The sequence below is a fragment of the Gallinula chloropus genome (genome assembly GCF_964237585.1).
Source record: "Gallinula chloropus genome assembly, chromosome: 1".
Taxonomy (NCBI): Eukaryota; Metazoa; Chordata; class Aves; order Gruiformes; family Rallidae; genus Gallinula; species Gallinula chloropus.
Window position 1 is genome coordinate 78,459,880 of NC_140085.1, and position 20,973 is coordinate 78,480,852.

Genomic DNA, 20,973 nt, shown 5'->3' on the forward strand with positions numbered 1-20,973 from the left:
TAAAACTGTACTTATTGACATGGTCATTTTCAAATACAGGAAATCCACTGAGACGGTGCATGGTTTATACAAAAGAAAACATTTATAGAGCTGACTTAAATAATAAAAGTTTTTGAGTTCAATACTTCATTTCTACTTCAGCTTCATTTTACTACAAAATTTCAAAATACCTATCTTACACATTTTTATAGAAAATGTATTACAATGCACCTGATCCAGAGCATTATCTCCTTAGAAAGAGAGTGGCATTTAAGTCAATTCCCTGGCTACTGTGCATGTCTGCCTTGTGTCTGAGTTGTTTGTTTTTGCTGCTTACTGCCATTTGGTTTCTTTTTTCCCCATGGTAAAACATGAAATGTGTAATAAGCTTCATTATGATGTTACCTCTTGGTAACTTGATTCCCGAGGATGGTGATGATGGAACCACTTTTTAATTGTGTTTTCTTTCAGTGGTCCTATCAGACCAGACTCCCTGTGGATCTTCGCTAGTGTGGTAGCATCTGGCACCATCTGTACTAATCCTAATCAGACAGAAAAGAGTTCACATGAAAAACTTTAAAGTTTAAAAAGATATGAAGACTATTAATGCATATTGCCTATTGTTGGATCATTCCATGCAAAGAATATACATGCTCAAAAGCTCATAAAATAATGAATGCAACAGAAAACAGTGATCAAGATTTTATTTACTTTTTTCTCCTTGGATACAAAAAACTAAGTGTGCTCTGTGAAAAGTGGCAGCTCTGCAAATGAGAAATAAAAACACCAATAACAATATTGTGGAGACAACCTCCTTATGGTACAAACAAGGCCCAACCGCTTGACAAGACTCAAAGCAGGTAGAACATGTATACAAAGAACAGGAATCTATAAAAATAGGATCAGCTATTATGATTGTCTTAATATAATCAGATATATAATCAGCTACTATGATTATATTATATATGATGATATATAAAGTTATTTCATATGTGTTTATTGCCAAGGATGGTACACAAATTTTTCTGCAGTGTGTGATGCTGATCACAGCTGGGAGAAAGGGTACTAGATAGCACAGAAATTAGTCTGATCCAAGATGACATAAACTGGGACTTCAAAGTGCAGAGAGAAGCCAAGTATTTTGCAATGCTTCACTTGAATCCTCTGCCTCTACTGCATGCACGTAATCCCATTTTTGGAACCAAGACCTGGCTTGCCAGCTTTCTCTCCTTGTATGTGGTTCCGTAGCACATTGTCCCACAATTCTGCATTACAAGAAGGGTTTCCTTTAAGGATTTCAGTTGGTTACAGGCTCCTCTACTATATCATGCCTGGAAAGTGGCATCCTACCAGTGTTTTATCTGCTTTTCACATTCCTGTGAAAAGTGATTTCCATGTTCCCATGACTAGGAAATGATTCTCTCCTGTCACCCTTGTGTAGAAAAGAGCCCACGGAGCAAGTTGTTAACCTAGGACTTGGGAGACCTGGCTACAGGCCAGCACAAGTCCAGCATGGCCACAGGCACATCACTTGATCCTTTTATCCTCAATGATTAACTGTAAATCAATTATATTAACGTTTCTGTAGCTCATAAGGAAAGACATTGTGTGGAGAATCTGTCAGACACCAAGAGGTTTTCTGCTGCTACAGTGCTGAAAGGAAGAAACTGTCAGACAGAGAATATTATTTGCAGAATATCCCTGTATCTTTCTTGGTAAAAATCTTATTAAGTGTTAGTATATACGAGAGACTAAAGTGTTAGTAAAGTTTTTTGATATTAAGTTCAGAAATAATATTATTATTTTATTTGGTTTTAAAGCAGAAGCCTTCAAGCTTTGACTCGCATCTTCACAAAGACAGGAAGAGAAGAAGGAATGAGCCATTTTCAGGTCACCTTAACTCCTCTACATGTGTGTGAACTCATCTATACTTTCTCCTAGCTCCTTCAGATCATTCATCCTCTCTCATTTTCTCTTTGTGGCTCAGAAAGCAATGAATTTTTTTGGGTTTCTTTGGGTGATTTTTTGGCAGTTTTTGTACAGCAGGTAATCTGGATATATCAGTCTTCTATTTGTGCAAGGATTATTTTCAGTAATTGATTTGGGGAGTCAGTAAAAAATAGTAAGCTTATTGCTGTCAGTAAATTTCTTTACCGAGCAATTGGTATCCTTGCCACTGCTCTGCTATAACAACCCTAAAAGAGAGAAATAAAGCTTTCAGGTGAGTCAGGCCTGCCCTAAGCAGCATAAATCGCAAGAGTAATATTTCAAAATCAACACTGCAAAGCTGTCATAACTTGTCTACGGATACTTTCCGTAGCCACATGCATCCAGGTTCATTTAAGCATCTATGCAGGATCACGCTGGATTAAAACTTAAGTAGCTATATGGCTAGTTTCCTCCACAGCCCTCCCCTCTTTTTGCTGCGTGAAGTTACTTTTAAGAATCAAGCTGATGGTATTAAGGCTTTTGGAAAATTCCAGACTAAATTGCTACAAAATTGAACGAGCTTGGTTGCACTTCTTCTGAAGGGGCAGAATAAATAAATAAAAAGAACATTCACAAGGAGGTGAGTATACAATTTAGAGCCTGACTAACTGAAGTTCTGAGCATTGTTTTTTCTTCATTGGGAAAATAAATAAAACACCCATGGAATTAAAAGTTAAAGGGAGCATTTTTGTGTATTGTAGTTTACAAGAGATATGAATAATGCAAACACAGATAATTTATAATCTAAAACTGACCTTGGTTTTTTCCTGTAGATAAACACCTATAAATGATCATTTGCATATCCAGTCCCTCTTGGAGCCAAATGCTGTCCATCACTCGAATAATTTGCAGAACCAGCATATCTTGACGTAAATCATCGCCTATCTGTGAAAATTGAATAAGAAATCCAGGTTTCTCCTTCGATACCAAATAGAAATAACATCCCATTTTGTCTGGACTTTTTTCCTCACCAAAATGGCTACGTTAATGTTAAAGCAAATCCCTCTTGTTTTTCTTCAAAGTTGCTGCTTGTCTTTCTGTGTCAGAAGAGGACAAAGCAAATGGCACACATAGGCAGAAGCAGTTTTAGCAGCCACAGAGATGAAAACAAATGCTTCCAGATTAACTGCAGCCTTTCTGCTTATTATCCGTATGTAATTATTAGACTTTGAAAATTTAATCCGGAGGTAGGATCCTAATTTAGTTACATTTTAAAGTCTACCTAATGCTAGATCCCTTTTCACGAATGACAGCGTTTGTCTAATGTTAAGCTTCATGACTTGGCATTTGCAGCAGGCTGAAGGGGAATTTTATCATGAATTTATATTTTATCCATGACATGATTCATATTCAGTTTCAAACAGTGATGCAGTGTTGACTGCTCTCCCCATGGAGCCAGTCAAACAACAATGTTAGTGAAATGGGGCTTTAATTGTAGCCACAAGAGGTAATGAAGAGATTATCTTCAACCGTGGCTGAGTAAATGGCCTGTGAAAACAAAAGCTCTGCTTTTTTTGTTTTCTCCTTCCCACCCCATCTAAAATACATGTGACTTTTACTGGTGTTTATAAGTGCTTTATTATTTTATTATATTCTATTTATATAAGCATTCCAATTTATGGACATTCAATGCTATGAAATGAGTACTTGAGGGGACATAAACTATTCTTTAAAAAAAATAAATCTATTTTTCTTTCATTTGAGGGTAATCTTAACTCAAATTAATTCTTAATACCTAAACCTGAGAAAAATCTTATTCTGTCCACTTACTTTCCCTCTTCTGCTCACATACAGAGTCAGTAGACAATTTAGTATGTTACGTATGTGCTATCCATCATAAACAAATAATGGAACCACAATACAAGTAAAACATCCTTCAACGTAATGGCATAATGGTTTGCTGACAGGAGAAGGTGATGTCAGCTATAATATTTCTATGTTAGGTGGACAGCTGTTTGTTGAACATTACTGAGCAGGGAAAATACTGTCTAGGTAAAGCAAGCAGAAATGTTTAAATGCCCCATGAGCAGGCATTTGCTCAAGATGCTCAAGTAAGTAGGAAATTATCTATTTAACTTTGATTTGCAAATGAAATACTGTAAGAACCAGCCTCCTAACTGTAAAGAAAAAAACCTTAAAGTTGCTAGCCTCCCTCTAACATGCCTGGAAAGCATACTTCTATTCCTGAGAATCACAGCTGCTCTAAAGGTCAGCATAACTCTAGATGGCCTAGAAATCCTGGAGGTTTTTCTGCTTTTTATAATTTTATCAATTTTTAGGCTTCTGTTTTGGAACATGATACTGCAAAAGATCTAGGAATCTAGGATCATATTTGGCAACACTGACCATTACGTATCCATCAGCCATTTTATGACTTTTAGTGTTCTTCACTAAAAACAGCATCCACAGTTAATGAAAACTTCTGGTTTTTTGAAAGAGAAGTAACTTTAGATCATGTGAACTGCCTTTTGCAGATGGACTCAGCACTGTCCCGAACTCTGAAGCTTTTCTAGGAGACAACTGGAAAATAAACCGGAGTTTATTTTCAGTCAGTTCCTCCAAATAACTCCAGTAAGACAAAGCTCCTCTGCTGTCTCCTCCACCTCCTTCTTCCTCAGCCCATTCCACCACGCAGGCTTATGGGGTAGAATTAGTTCTATGTAGGAAATGCAGTCTTTAACACTCCAGCATTTTCATTTGTTAGAGACATATGGACAAGGCTATGGGATTCAGTCATTTGAACTATCTCTTCTCCGAGACTTGCCCTCTGACTTCAGTGTGGTAAATAAACTAGGTTTAAAATGATACAAACTACAGATTTTTGCCTGCTTGTCTCCACTAAGAAAAAAAAAATAAATTGCAAGAAGTTGTTTGATTCTCTACTGATCAAAAATTTGATACTTCAGTGCCTCAGCATATTCCATTAAAAGTTCTAGTGTCAAAAATAATTGGGAAAAGTGAACAGCAGAGACAAATCAAACATTCTCAGGCTCAAAGTTTAAAACATAAATTAGGTGAATTTCAAATCAACATTTGCCATACAAAAGGAATTGAGGATTAGAAGAACAACGTACCTTAAAAATGACATTGATGTTTCCACTCGGAGCATTTGCATTGATGAAGGAGATTTTTAATGGAAAAGCATTGGATGTAAAATATGAACATGACTTTAGGGAAAAAAAAAAGATGAGAGAGAAGAACCACCATGTCATATATACAAACATCAGGTTAATACAATACCTCTGAAAAAAAAGTACTATCTTTAAATACTACCCAGTAGCACTGATAACAAAAATAAGGAATTCTTTGTATTACTGACTGTTTAATTAGGTCAGGACAACTGGAAATTCTTCTTCCCAGACAACTCTTTTCATGACCATATGAATGGATAATGTTTTCTGTACTTATTGTTTTTCATTTTTACCCAGGGCTATTAACGATGAACTTTGGCTGGGACCAAGTGGACAAAATGTGTGAGGGTGATCTAATGAGAATCTGCAAAGAATTGAAAAGCCTTTGGTCCTACTATTTTCTGGGAAAAAATAAATTAAAAAAAACGGCCAATCATACAGTCTTTATGGAAGCAAAGAACCTGCTAATTTCTTTGTTGACCTCACTCTGGCTTAGAATACAGGAAACACTGCAAACCACAATCCATTTTATGTGGAATTTATCTTAATTAAACATAAACTCTGACTTCTCATGCCCTACAGCTCCTTCTACCTGAAGACCTCAAAGGGCTTCAAAAACCATTAATGAACCAAGCATTGCAAATCCTGTGTGAGTCAGGGTGATATTATCATCATTAAAAAAAGGAGGGGAAAAATCCCACTGAAAAAACAACCAAAGACAATGGTAAATTAATGGCCTCGTTTCTAGAAATAACGAGCACCCCACAGGAGCTACTGCTGTACTTACTGGGTGGAGTGTAATGGTGGCTAATTTTAACAAAGCCTCTACTAGACACAGCTGTCTCTTGCTTTTCATCTAAACATCTCAAAGCATGGTACGAGCACACAAATATTGCCGTAGTCACATTGTACCCCTGCGATGTGCAATAGCCACTATTGATGATGAAATCCCGACCCCCTATGGAATTCTGCCAATTGAAATGTCTCAATAAGTGCTTGAAAGGTTACTGTGAGCTAATGCACTACTGACAGAGGTGGGAGCAGCGCCTGCTACTAGTAAAATCAATAGATGGTACCAGAATTAATTAAATTTGTGTAATTATAAGCACTTTAAAATGCTAATTTGCATGATTATGCTGACATACAGTTCAATCAAGAAGCTGAATATATTTATAGCAAGATAATGGCATATGATGATATAAGAAAAATTTTTTAAAAAAGAAAAATCTCTTCAGATACTTAAACACTTTGTATCTGCCCAGCCAAGCTGGTGCAGTATAAATAGCATGACTGTATGGTGAGATACATTCCCATTAGTCATTATTTCCAAAAAGACTGAAAGCAGTGAGAAGCAGCAGGCTTCAAATTCTTCTGACTTATATCATACACAATTGGCCCAAACCTGTGGGGTGCTGGAAGACCTCTGTTCTCAGCGAGATCAAGGCTGAATAGCAATTACTTGGAGAATCACAGGTCAAAGGCAATTGAAGGGATCAGCACCTCTTAGAATCAGGTCTGCTGTGGATAATGAGCCAGAGAGCAAAAATAGAGCACAAATTGCTGTAATTAGGCAGCTATAACCCGTAATATACATGGCTCTTCAGGTTTGTTTTCTCTTGCTGCTGGATACCTTTTTCTTCTCCAGAGCTGGATCAGCTTATTCCTGGCGTAATAGTGTTATGAAAACATTTCTAAACAACGAATAACTGAGCCCTTGTACTGTGGTCAAAGTAAAGTCATGCAACACTAAAGAGCACTATTGTTTCAGTCGTTTCTAACAGGGGTCTTTGACACGAGTAAATTACTGTGAATATTTCATATTTTAGCATTTCTCAGCCATGTGCCTAGTCTCACCTCTGGAAAATGAGAGCTCGCACTAGACCTTCAGCTACTCCCATTCGTGACAGGGGAGAAAAGAAACTGCCACCAAGAGCTACCTGAGTGGGACAGTAACCAGACCTCAACTTCAGGGCTTCCAGGTGCCCTCTCCAATCCCACCACCACAGCAGAGCAGCTGAGGGGGGAGCAGACTGCTCAGACTGTGACAACTCTGCTGCTGGGGCTGCAGAAGGTGAGACATCAAAGCAACTCCCACCTCCACCAGACCCTTGCTCCTCTGCCTCCAACAAAGCCCAAAGCTGGAAGAGGATTAGGCCGAATGTCAGTTTAGCAGATGACTCATGCTTAACACCAGTAAAATTATTTCCCAGTCAGTGACGCCATTCACTCCTTTTCCCCCTTTTATTCTAAAAATGTAACCCAATAAAACGTTACAAATATAATTCATTGCGTGAGCTGGACTTACATCTGCCTCTATGCCTTGGACAACAAGTGCAGGATTCAGGGGAAGCCGACAAACCTTTTCCTCCTGGAAGAACTGCTGAAGCCTGTTGAGTTCCACCTTTAACACCTCCTGCAACATGTGAATTGTTATGGTAACACGAAAGAATACAATAGCTGCTTTTAAGCCGTTTGCTGCCTTTCCATATTTTAAACAAGCAGTGCAATTTCTGGAGATAGCAGCATCTATATAACTTTATCACAGCTAATGAGGTTGCACTGAGGTGCAGTTATTAAAAATAAGAACTGTGATTTTACCCCGCTTTCATGCTTTTACTGCCTGGATGCACTGCCAGTTCCTGCTGCCACGTAGGTTCAAATTCAATACTCTTCATTAGGGGCTGATTGGCCTTGCACCTGCTCTGCTACACCTCACGTCTTTTGTGCTCTGCTGGATGACTTCAGGATTTGTTGGTTGTTGCCTGAAACCTGTGATCTCCCTCACAGAACTGTAGGTGTGCTAACTGCAAGGTCTGGGAGTTTCTCAGTATCAGTAACCACAGCCATAAGATTAATCTCTAAAAACTGAATTATGCATCAGTAATGTATAATGTATCACTTCTACTTATTTTTCTTTACAGGGATTTTTCTCTTTGCAAATATTTTCATCTCTTTACTTCCGTGTTTGCTTTGCTGCTCTCAGTAGCAAGACAGAGTTTTCTGAAAAATCCTTTGAAAATCTTTGAATCCTTAACAAGGCAAAAAGAATTCGTAACTGTCATGATAAGCAGCAGCGGCAGGTATATTTTTATTTGGCTTTCTGGTCTGTCTTGCTGAGGTCTCAGCAAGAAACAGCTTTACACATCAGGTAAGTAACAACAGCTGTCTTGGAAAATTAACAGTTTTGAATTGGAAATGCACCTATGCAATGCAAAAGCTGCACCTGCTGGAGAAGACGACCGAAAGCCTTCTGCTGCCAGGAACGCATCGCTGCAGACATGCCTCCAGCATTAATTGCTAAATGCTGCATCAGAGACATTAAGTCCAGTCCACACAGGTTGGCTTTGCTAAATAATGAGGATGTTCAGCCTGTCAAGGATAACTCTTAGCAAAGTTTTCAAGAAGCAGTGCAGCTCCACGGGAGTCAAATGTACCAGGATGAGGTGCTGAATGTGAGCTTGCCTTTCGGTAGGATGCTAGCCTGCTTTGTTGCCATCGTTTCTGAGCATCTCAGAGTCTGGCTGAGAAACCAGTGACAAAGAGATTTAAATGGCTTAAAAGATCTGCTGACCTTGAGACTATAGTGACAAGAGTGCTTTACTTGTTTTCAGAGCAGCACAAAATATTACAGATTTTAGTTGAATCTCTAGTTTATTTATGTGAAGGGCATTATAGGGAATAGGGGTCACCTTAGAAAAAATAGAAGAAACCTAGATTGAAGGAGAGGTATTTTTTAACAAACCTTTCTTTCTGGATCACTGGCCACTTTTACTTTTTTGGCAATGTCTTCCAGAATTCTGATAAGTTTCCCCTCCTTCAAAAGCTCATTGTTCAGGGTCTTTCCAGCACAGAATTGGAGAGCAGCCAGTAGCTTCTGATACCAGATTTTGAAATGAACTTCATTCTGTGCATTCTTCAACAGCCTGAAGGAAAGAGGGAAAAAAAAACCATCTGTGTATCTAAAACTGATTTTTATTTTATATCACCTCTAGCAGGAACAATGAATGCACTCCAGACTAATTTGTATTTGCTGACTTTGGGCAGCAGAGAATGAAAAAAAAAACCCACCCTGTTTATTTGTTGGCAGTACTCAAGTCCCATTTGATAACTAATGAGATTCTGAGTGTGTTGAATCAATAGAAACCTGCCACTTCTTATTGTCATACACAGTGCAGTGCCTGTATTGCTTCTTATTTCTGCAAGAAAAGTTTAGAAAGTGAAAATAAGTTGTATTTTTTGAAGTCCAACCTAAACCTATTCTTTTTTTTTTCTCCTCCTGCCAGTACACTTACAAAATCAAGCACATCTTTCAGCTAGGAGGTGCGTTTAAAGACCATTTTAGTCTCAGATGCATCAACAGTTTTAGCAACTTTCACTGTTTTAAGTTGGGGAAACATTTCTGAAATTGGTTATGCTGCTGAAAAGACTGAAATGAGGCCACTTTATTTCATTCTTTACTGGTAAGTGTTGGACTAAAGCAAACACTCAGCCCTTAGTTCTTCTGAATTTGTAAAAGCTTTGGAACTGGAGTTATTACCAACATAAAAGTCAGAAATAAAACCAAACCCATTTTTTTTCTATGTTTACCATGCAGTCTTCTGTAATCACACATTCATTTGTGCCAAGAAAACTTGGAAATTTTATCCTTATGTGGGGCAGATGTTTTGTACCCATTTATTTTTGTAAGTGTAGATGGAATCGCCAGCTTCATAGTGCTACTAACATCCTGCCCATCACCTAGGATTTTCCTGATTGACTGATGAACTGCTCTTTGCTTTTGTCCAAACCTTTCTCTCCACAACTTCATCCTTAAGAACACCTGAATCCTTAGATTGTTTATAAATGCCTGAATCTTAATGTAGTTTCCCTTACCTGATGAGGTTACAAACACTGCTAGTTATCACAGGACAAAAGTCAGAGAAATTTAAGGCACATCACATACGAATCTCTCACGTAACAAAAAACAAGAATGAGATATCAAGCACTGATGTTCAAAGGTAAAAAAATCATAATTCATAGACACTTCAAATCATATATAAAGCATCACAGTATTGCAGCCCCTGCATCTTTTGGTGATGAGAGATTCTTGTCATCTTTTATAAGGCAGTGATCCTTCTAGGTCCTCTTTTCCTATATAATTCAATGCAGAGTAATACCACCTACTGGTTTTTGAAAAGCCTTTCCAGTTACACAAAACCTCTGAATATCTAAGGGTTTGTAAGTACAGAAAAATCTTAAAATAATGTGTGGTGTTTCTATCAGAAATGCCTAGACATGAAAGGGATGAGATATGAGATGTTTATCACTGGTACTCTCCAGAGGAGATTGAAATGACATTTCTTTCTGTAGTCTAGTAAAAACAAATAATTACTTTTTGGATTGGAAAGAAATACAAATTCTCATTGCAGTGCCTGGCGAATGGGAAACCCCAGCATATAGGGGCAGCTGTACTTTTATCCTGAACCCTCCACAAACTGAAGAAGGCTGAGAGCACATGCGTATATGGCACTGGATAAACAAATTCTTCCAGATTCAAAGCAGATTAAGTCCAAGATTCCACAGGGTGTGATTCAGTGTCTTAAATGTAGATACCTTGTGCCATTTTAGCTACTCTAGGAAATCCTATTTGACCTCCATCTGCTGCCTTGGAAGGGCATGGGTCACTCCCATGCTGATGCTGCAGATGCCCTGTGCTGTATAAACCAGCCTATGTTTAGGGTACTGAATCACATTCTGCAGTGGCCTTTTAGCTCAGTTATATGTAAACAATGTGATTTACATTAAAAGCACACTCTGTCCACTTCAACAAGTCAAGAGCAGGCTCTGTGATTATTTTTTTGAACAAAAGCATTGGTGGCACAGTCCAAAAAGTCACATGGGCAGGAATTTTAGTCTACTTAAGTAGAGCCCAGCTGAACAGCATGCATTTCTCTTGCAGCACAGGCAGAATGAATTTGTTCACTTCTACTCTGCAAATACAAGTGCAAGTATGCCTATGAAGAGATATTACTGTGTTATCTATTTTGAACTGGCTAGGTTATGCTGGTGCAGAATCTTCTGTCTGCACTTAGGCTTGCACTGGAATCGGCTCCTGAGCATCTAAATTATACCAATTCAACTACTTCATATTAACCATACGTATTTAGAGAATCCAGAAAGGCTTCCTTTTCATGATTGAGATGTCCCTAATCCTCTCAGATATATTTCTGTAAAATGAAAGGCTCAGGATTTCACATACAGGAAGTAAATTAGAAAAAGCAAAATGTTTTCCTATTTTAAAAAAGAGCTACTCCTCCCATAAGGCAGATCAACTCTGAAGATCCATTTTTTGATTATTGCTATGGCTGAGCGTTCACAGAAAATAAGCTTATATACACAGATGACACAAAGATTTCTTGGGGACGTGAGAAAGGATTATGGGCCAGATTCAGAGAGCTTGTGCGACAGGTGTACATGAGGATGGAGGGTGTAGAGAGTCTGGATCGTCTCACACAAGCTCGTTGAGCCCAGTCCCCAGGGCAAGCTGAAGCAGCCATCACGAAGTCACTGGTAAAATCCATTTCCACGGCAGCTGCAGCCCAGCACACGCTCCACAGTCTGAACCCACATGGCAGCTTTTGACAACGCGTTCGTGCTTCCTCAGCGGCCCTGCGAGGGACGCGGGGCTCCGCACTCAAAATGTGCCTGGCGACTGTGGCACAGGCAGCGCGACTTCCTTCCGCAGGCCCGCTGGGATAGGGATGCTTTTAAAAGCCTCTAGGCTGCAATTTGCAAAGTGATTTGGATTAACTGGGTCTGACTTCTGTGTTCATTTTATAAAAGCAGTCCCAAGGATGCTACAAAGGACAGCTTCTAATGTGATGACTCACTGTAGGCTTTGCCGAAATGTTTATTCAACAACTGAACAAATACGCGGTTGTAATTCTGTCTTCCCGGTTTCCTGGCCCACACATCTTTGCTCTGGTGTTGCGAGAACTGAGCAGAGATAGGAAAGCCTGCCACTTCTGAGGTTGCAGGGTGGAGAAATGCTCAAGACCCTAATGAAATTTTCATGTTAGGACAGGATGCCTAGCTGTGATAGAGGATGACAAAATTGGAATGATTTAAAACTCAAGGCTGGCAAGTAAGGAAATACGTGAACCTTTTTTCCTCTAACAATTTTCACAGGGTTCTGCAAGACAGAACTCAATATAAAAGCCTGGCTTTATGCCAGACATACGCAGAGGATCTTGCTCCTAACAACAGGGAGACTTCCTTACTCTTCGGCCTTCTCTGGTTTGGGACAAGCACCTTTGTTCTCAGCAAGGCAAGGGTCACTCAGATACACTGTCCAAAGGTCACTTTCTGGGAAACAGCACAACAGAGCTGGAAACAGAAGGATGCTGCCCTGAAATTTAGTAAAAAAGCAAATTAGGCTGCCCCTGCTTAGCAGCAAAAGGTCCAAGTCATGCTCTGGGGTGCCCTGAAAGATGCCCCCCCAACTTCCTTCTGCAAGCAGCTGCCTCCCTTTCTGCACATACCCACTCTGTGCCTCCAAGGTGACCACAACCCCATTTTCTTGCACTCACAGCTGTGGAAGCATTTATATATTTCTTCTGGGTAGGGAAATGCAAGTGTGCTGGAGAGATGTTTTTTGCTACAGGGCAGAAGGGAAGGTGGGGTTGAATCAGGATGAGTTGGCTGCAGTGTCAGAGAAGGAGAAACAGACCTAAAGCCAGCTGCTATGCAGAAAAGGGAAATTAAAAACAAAGAATAAGGGATAGGGGAAGAAAAGTAAGGAAAGAAAGGGATGAGATTGCACGGATCTCGGTACTGAAACAGGTGAAGCAGTCTCAATTCTCCTTTGGTGTGGGGACAGAGGGAAGCTGGTGCTCTAAAGACCTTGCAGCAGAGCACAGTCTGCTCTCTGAGTTGGATTTGGCAGATAAATGAAAGAGTGATGCTGCTCAGACAACTCTGCTGCTTGAACATCTGTTCCTTGTCTCCTTCAGAAAAGGGAGCCGGGTGGACCAGAGAGTAATTCTTGACAGGACGAATTAGCTTGCAGGTAGCCTGTTAAACCACGCTGCAGCAAAAGAAACTCAAGAAAAAGCCAGGATCTCTAGTATTTTATTGCAAGTTTTGGCCCCTACCTGCTATGAAAAGGCATGGTACAGTTTGACTGGGTTATTTACACACGGTGTCAGAGCAGTGACCCAGGGTAATTAATTTCCAAGTGATGTTCGGTATTTATTACACAAAAACTGTGCCTACCGGCACACTCACCGTGCACTCTTTGCTTAACGTGTTTTACATTCCGAGACACCATGAAAATGAGGTGCCTTAGGGTTTTAAGCTGAATGCTGAGGCCTTTCCTTTTGTTGGTCAATCATTGGTAAACTTGACTGCGAGTCAATATGCTTTGTTGTGAGGGCATATTTTATGCTTGTTTTCAGTTTTACTAAGCTGAAGGCAGGACAAGTCACAGAAGAACAGAACATTAGTACCTGACTGTTGTTCATTATAGCAATAAGTGATTTAAAATGATTCTCCACAGCCAATAATATCAAAGATTAGCACATGAACACACCTCTACCACTGCACAGCTTCGATATCCGAGGTTGCCATCCATCTCTATTTTCACTAGATATCCTGCAACATTCCTAACCTGTGCTTTCTCTGATTTTTTGTGCCATGGAGCTGTGGGACACACCCAGAGCATCTCACAAATTTCATTTTTGACTCCTCTAAGGAAACATTTTACTGTTTGTGTTCTTAAACAGGAGAGAAAGTAACAGGCGGTTTACCATTGGGGTTGTTTTTGGGGTTTTTGCAGCTTCTTAAATCCCACTGAAAATTACTCACAGGCACAAGGATAAAAGATTCAAAAAATATCTGCAGCCAAAGGATAGTACCTCAATCTAAGTACCTCTACAATGGGCCATGAGGATGAGTGAGTGGGCAACTGCTGTTATTAATTACTCACTTTCAAGTAAAATCTTTCTTAATTTATCTCCCCACAATTACACTAGACAAGGTTTTTACTTCTTTGCCAGTGATAAAAGGGAAAATCCCTTGGACAGAAATGGCAACATAGCAAGTTCTGCAAAAACACCGTGAACTCCAACAAATTCCAGATTTTAACAAGTACCTGTCATCCTCCATCCCCTAGGCCTGCAATTCCCCTTACTCCCCTGCAGAGTACAGCTAAGTCTGGGAGACCAATCTGTTTTTCACTTGCTAGCACTCAGTTCTTCAAACACAGCCCAAGCAGAGGCCAAGCTGGCAAGTATGACCGTGGCTTTTCTGATCACTTTGCCAGTGCCCTGGATGGATGACTGAACTTGCTGAATCTCCCAGGAACGTGTCTGTGGGATGGCAGCTATCGCTTCAGAGAACAGAAAGAAACACTGGCACCATTTGCAATGTAATCTCTGTTTCCAGCCTTCTTCACCATACAGAAAAAATTAATTTCATTTACCTTGCTGGAAAGCCTTAAGATGGCTCTGTCCTCATGGTCCTTTTGTATTCAAGACAACAAAACTACCTCTCTCTGTCAACTTCCTTTAAAAAACAGATGCAGGATAACACCCCTCTTTTTAAACTGACCCCAAATTCTAAGAAGGTGTCATTTATGTCCTGCAAGTCAGAAAGGAATATGGAAAACAGCAGCACCATTCTATGTAGACCTATTGGGGCATGACAATCAACAATGGAACAGACGTAAAAACATACAACTGAGAAGCACAAAATGCCTAACACATAGAGAACACCACCAAGTCTGCAGGGGAGAATGGGAAAGAAAGTTGATCAGGCAGAAGAGTTAATGTACATCAAAGATGGAAGGGACACAGCAGTTCTCCCAAGTGATGCCTGCAGCATCAGGCGTTATCCACCACTACACAAAAACATGGTGAGAGGTCATTCAGTTGTCTGGAAGGACCAAGACTGAACTTCCCTTCAGTCTCCCTGTCTTTGGCCAAGTAGAAGGCCAGCAGAAAGAGAGAAGCACAGAGCTCTGCCTTGTCTCTAATCTTTTCTTCTTTCTATTCTAGAGCAAGACAAGAATGGAAGTTTACATTTCTTGAGCAGACTGAGTGAAGCATGGTACAATATTTTCTCTGAATCTTTCTAACCATGTAAGTCTCCAGGATGGAAGCGCAGCAGCTGTTCAGTAGCTTGCAGCACCTGCCTGCTTTTGGCTTTTCACACCTCTCACATAAGAAACCTTCAGTCAGTTTCACCTGCTGCTGTGCAGGTAACAGAGCTGCTTTTACAGACTCATTTTTCAAAGCTTTACCCAGGAAAGGAAAATAACTCCACTTCAACTGAAATTTTGTTTTAAAAGGCCACGTGATATATTTTCTTTTGGGTTTTTCCTTTTTTTTTTTTTTAAATAACTTAACCTTGAACAGATGTCTGACACATTCATTGGTGTCCCTTAGACAACAACAAAAAAGGTCACGGTCTTACTATGTGTATGCTAGTTAGACTTCAGAAACATGACACTGTTCTGAGAGCCAAGCGACTAGTTGCCATTATTCTCCAGTAAGATCTTTATGAACAAGGCAGTGCAACTTGCATCCAGGCTAATGACTTGATCCAGCAGATTCAACCAACCCAGCTCTCCCCACTCCCACAGGATGCCCTAACTGCTGAACAAACGTCCTGATGGCTCACAAAAATCAACAGATCAGTGGAAACCAAGGCTATGCAATGCCAGACAAGTACATTGCCAAGCCCTGCTAAGGCTGCCTCACAAGTGTTAGTAAGGCTGACAGTGACTTAAGGTCTGGCTTACAACTATAGATCTAACTGCTTTCAACTAGTAACAGAAAAAGTAGCACCATGTTAGTAAAGAGAACCAACAAGAATGATTAACTTTTCCCTCCAAAAAATGTATTTCAAATAAATACATTTTAAAAGGCAGATTAACAGATGTGCTGCATTTAATATCTACGTGAAGATTACCAATAAGGCAGTATTACTTTTCTTCATTCAGTAAGAAACATAGCATTCAAATCAGGCATTAATTTTGAAAAGTCTGTTTTTGCCAGTACTTTCCTAAAATGACTATGTAAACCCCTGTCTGCACTTGTATCAAAATTGGGGATTTTTCCTCAGTAAAAATACCACAGTGTTGTCAGAAGCTACAAACCATCTCTCTTTGTAAAAGCTTAGAGTAAATTGGTGGTGCAGGAACTGAAACGTGCCATTCATTCCAGGCATAACAGAAATCGTTGCATTCTTCCCAGTGGATGACAGCATTGGAAGCTTGCAATGAATGGGATTAGATGGGATAATCACCACAAAAACAAGCAGACCCAATGGCTTTAATGGGATGATGTCCAAATATGCCAGCAATTAATTGGATACAGGAGGTGACTAAGCTACTCTGTATTTAAACTACGTAAATAAAATGTAAAATTAATCCAGGTTCAAGTAGTCCACTCGAGACAACAGAGTTACTAAGCTTTGCACTGTATCTGAATTTAGGCCACAGTTATCACAGCGATACACTGAGGAGAATCTCAAAATGGTTTTTCTTCATCTGCCTATTGTTCGGGTAGCTCATGTCTAGCAAAATGGCTTTGGATAGCTTCTGTACCTTCCCATTAGCTTCACAGCTGGAACAAAAACCGCCTCATGACACTATAATACACAATGTGTGACACAGAATGGATTCTGTATGGTTCTGCATGCACTGGGCGATCCAGATTAACATGAAACAGCAGAATTAAACCTGAGTTACAGTGCAACGCTGTGGTTAACTTCAGTTAAAATGCTGTGTGCACTTTTTTTGCTTTTTGGAGGTTTTTGTTGTGGTTTTACTTTTCTTATATACTAATATAGAAGTAGCTTCAGGGAGGAAACTAAAACTGTCTTTCTACAAGGTCATTCTGGCCTTTGGCTGCTCATATTTGGAGCAGTTCCCCATTTTATTCTTATGTTCTGAGCCAGATCTGAACTTTATCATGCTAGAGTTTGCAGATTACCATTCTTAGGACTCGCCCTGGGTATGGTGAGGGAGTGGTTTGGTTTTGGGGTTGGGGGAAATAGGAAGAGAGAGTGATATTGTTTTGCAAATCTGTTATCCAAAAGACTTTATTCTGGAGAGCAGTGGATCTTGAGATGGGCTGTTAATTCTCCTATTTGCTCCGCACTTAGTTACACGAATTTGCTTTATTTAACAATGTATATAACCAAAGCTGTTATCTTTCAAGTAGAGTCTCAGATTTTTACAGGCAAGGTTCTGAGATGCCAACAGAAGGGCAGAGAGATGAGAGTTGATACATTCCAAATACATGCGGAGTTAATAGTTCTTTTAAAGCAGCATCACTTCTACCTCTCTCGAAGAACCTGTCTGTAGATCCATTGTGTTTTTAGCACACGTCAGAAGAACTAGGATCCTGATCTCACATCACTTCCTGACGTGTCTGTCTCTTCCAGACATTTCTGCTCTAGGAAGTGGCCTTGCTTAGCATCTTTTCCCAATATCTAACAAAGGAACCTCTTTTCAGATCACTGCCTACACAGGAATACGGAGGTATAATGAGCTTTCAGCAGGTAACGCTTCATGTGTTTCAGCTGTGATAGTACCTCAGCATAATTACAAGATTGTAAAACTTTTTGGTTTAATATTCCTCTCACATTCAACATACCACACTTTCTGTAAGATGTCTTTTTCTAGCAATTTGCCATGTGGCATCTCATTAGAGAAGCCTATTGAAGAGTACAGCTTCAGTAGTAGGACCAATGCTGCTCAACAACAAAGGATGTGTGGATCAGCTCGTCAGCTCACAGCAACCTGTTGCCTCAGTTCATGTTTGTGTGTGACTTTGTCAAAAGAATAACTTTGAGAGCACCTACGTAGCTCAAATAAAGTGGTATCATGAAGACATATGGCCCTTTACACTTCCAAAACAACCATCAAAATTAAATCGGTTTTGGGGAACAGAAGACAGAGAATCAGACTTCTTAACAGTGGAGTCTCCAGAGCACCAATAACATTTTTCACCCTGCCATGATTCTGACTCTTCTAAGGGAGAAATCTCCTCTAACTGCAGCTCTCCTTATGCAAAAGGCTACTCTGCAGTCTTCATCTAACAAGATGGTACCTACTAGGTTTTCCTTTAATCAAAGCAGAGGAGATGATGAGAGATGGCTCTCGTCAGCTCACTCCTGTCAGTGGCAGGACAGAAGAACAAGCATTTACATTGTAAAGAAGAGTGTTTCTGTTAACTTCATACCCCTTCTTTCTAGGTCTCTTCTTTCTTCCTCTCTGGTTTTATTTCTCTTCCTCTTTTCTTGCTCTCTATTCATTTTTTGCTCCCCCTTTGTGTAGCAATAGTATTTTTTGCAAGAGAGGAGAGAAGGAAATATCTTTGGATTCCTCCTTGTTAAATACTGGTCTGGTTCTGATCTTCCTTCTGTTTCACCACTTTATTGCCATCAAATATTGGCTTTGTAAAAAGAGAAGTGGGAATTTGAAGTTAAGCCCATGTACCAGGGAAAGCTTGCTGCAAGATATTAGTAAGAGAAAACTCTTCTTTTTTAGTTGGCCCAAGGGTATTTTCCTAGTCGACAGCTTGGCCTAGTTACCATGGAAAACAGAAGAGCTGGAGGGCAGGCACAGTAGGAAAGTGAGACATAGACCTATGTGAAATTAGGTTGGCTTAGTTAGCAGAGGCTTGCTGAAATTATTCTCTCTCATTTCAGGCAGCTTGTTGCTCTTTCAATGCTGGGCAATAGACATTAAGTTTCACCTAGGTTTACAGGTCCATCTGCTGAGACATGTTCAACTGTGGGACCAGATCTGAATAAGCTAGAATAATCTAAATTCACTTTTAATGAACCCCTAACCAAGAAGGGATTATTTCTTGAGCTTTTAATCAAGGAAATCTTACATGACTCTTCAGATCAAACTGTACAGTCTTAGGGTTAAAATTCACAGATTTTAATGTCAGAAGAATTTAAGGCAGATACATGAATAAAAATCCATCTTGAATTCTTGCTTTTTACTTGCTGGATGACCTTGGAAAATTTCTTTAATTTTTCTATTATTTTGTTTTCCTTTTCAAAAAAGGAAAGGATTATTTACCTTCTCATAGGATGCTGTGTGGTTTTTGTATGCTGCTCTTACACTACAGAGGTAAATGCCATGGCAAATAGGTCTGTTTAATAACACTGCCACCTCTTTCCCATGTGGTACTCGTATAGGCAGCATTTTTCAATCAGATGGAAGAAAATAGCAGCCCTGGGGCATATTTTTTTTTTTTGCTCATGAGAAAAACAGAATTAAGATTTAGTTGTTCTGATGAAAAGTTCAGCTCTAGTTCCAAGATTCACAATCGCATTTGTTGGAAGTAGCATTGCAGTAAGCAGATGTCATATTTCCATACGTACTGAGTCAGGTAAAGAGTGGAGCGTACTCTCCAGGGGCAGCTACTGCACTGGCAGAATAAATATAGATCAGCCATCTGACACAAAATGCCACTGGGACTTTGAAACTCACTGGCTCTGCTATAGGTATCTTTCTTGCACTCAGAGCACTGTCCTTATGCTCATGATGGTGCAGCTGGATAGGGGGCTGAAAGGCAGAAATCATCGCCTTCCTCCCCTCCCCCACCACACACACGCTCGCTCACATTTCATCAGGTGAACAACCCTGAGTCAACTGCATTTTTCCTTGGATGTGTATGTACTCTGCTGAAGGAGCAAAATACAAAACAAAATTAATACGGATAAGGGCCATATTATTTTTACCAGAAAAGCAGTGGCAGGACTCATGGGGTGGGAGCCATGGGCGAGCCTTGCAGAGCGAGGGAAATTACTGTTTAAACCTCCTTCAAACTGCCGTTTAAAAACCTCCTGATGATAAATGAGGGCAACAGCTGGAGACTGCATGTGTCAGCTTTAAACTGATGCAAAAAATTACATTAAAATGGGATGTTATTTAAGTGACTTTCCATTTTCATACCATGACCAAGCAATGTACTTCCGAGCGACACACAGCGCAAAGGACTGACAATTGCAAGAAGATTTGTCACAATGGCTCCTTAAATTCATTCAGCAAACTGCCCTATCAACAAAAACACACACGTGAGATCTATGGGTTATGCAAGTCGCAGAGAAGCTGGCTAAGCTGTGCCTATTAGAAGAGATTAATTAATAAAAGTGGTTCTCCTGATAGAAATCATCACACATATAGGAATGACATTGCAGAGGTTAGGTAGAAGAATAAATACTGGCTTCTAATACCAGGCTCAACAAAGGAAATGCTACAGGTCAAAGTAGAAATTAGTTGAGCTAGGTAAGGTGAATTTTATCAGCCGTCATTATGCCAAGCCCTAAGAAGAGTGGAAACCTTCCATGCTGTCTGACCTCCTCTGCGCCCAGTGCTCACAGGATAATTATTGCAGGTGGCAATGCCCTCTTTCCCAGAAAGAACCCCAATTCCCCTGCTGATGTGCAAACAAAGCCTTCTCTCAGCTAAAAACGTACAATGTGCTACAGCACTCACGATGAGGGACTGTGCTTTAAATTAATCCACACCCATGGATTTGGCTTTGGAAATCCCTGTTCAATCCCTTCTGCATTAGCCAAGATGGCAGCTGCCACACTAAAGCTAATAAGCTTGATTAATATCAATTCAGTAAATTAGTATTTTTTTTCCCAGACATCAGATAATTTTGTAGTAATCCAGACATTTATACCCATTTAATATCAGCCGACGTAACACAATTTCTCACTTAACTCTAATTGAAAAATACTGGTTTCTTATTCCAAAGAGCATTTGCTGTCATGTATAACCTATGGCTTTTTATATAGCTATTTTTCAAATAGTATCATCATTAAATTTTATGCTTTCTCCCTAGCCACAGAGCTTTAATAC

At 39.8% G+C, this 20,973-nt stretch overlaps 1 protein-coding gene across 1 annotated transcript in view; it reads right to left on the reverse strand.

The window, feature by feature from the left end:
• PIK3C2G (phosphatidylinositol-4-phosphate 3-kinase catalytic subunit type 2 gamma) overlaps window positions 1–20,973 on the reverse strand; it is a gene marked incomplete at both ends in the record, with an annotated part of 207,905 nt that overhangs the window by 79,489 nt on the left and 107,443 nt on the right. The window contains 5 exons of the mRNA XM_084261632.1: window positions 385–521; window positions 2,724–2,853; window positions 5,043–5,135; window positions 7,405–7,512; window positions 8,842–9,022. Coding sequence (XP_084117758.1) covers window positions 385–521; window positions 2,724–2,853; window positions 5,043–5,135; window positions 7,405–7,512; window positions 8,842–9,022 — 649 coding nt within the window. The remainder of the gene's footprint in view (window positions 1–384; window positions 522–2,723; window positions 2,854–5,042; window positions 5,136–7,404; window positions 7,513–8,841; window positions 9,023–20,973) is intronic.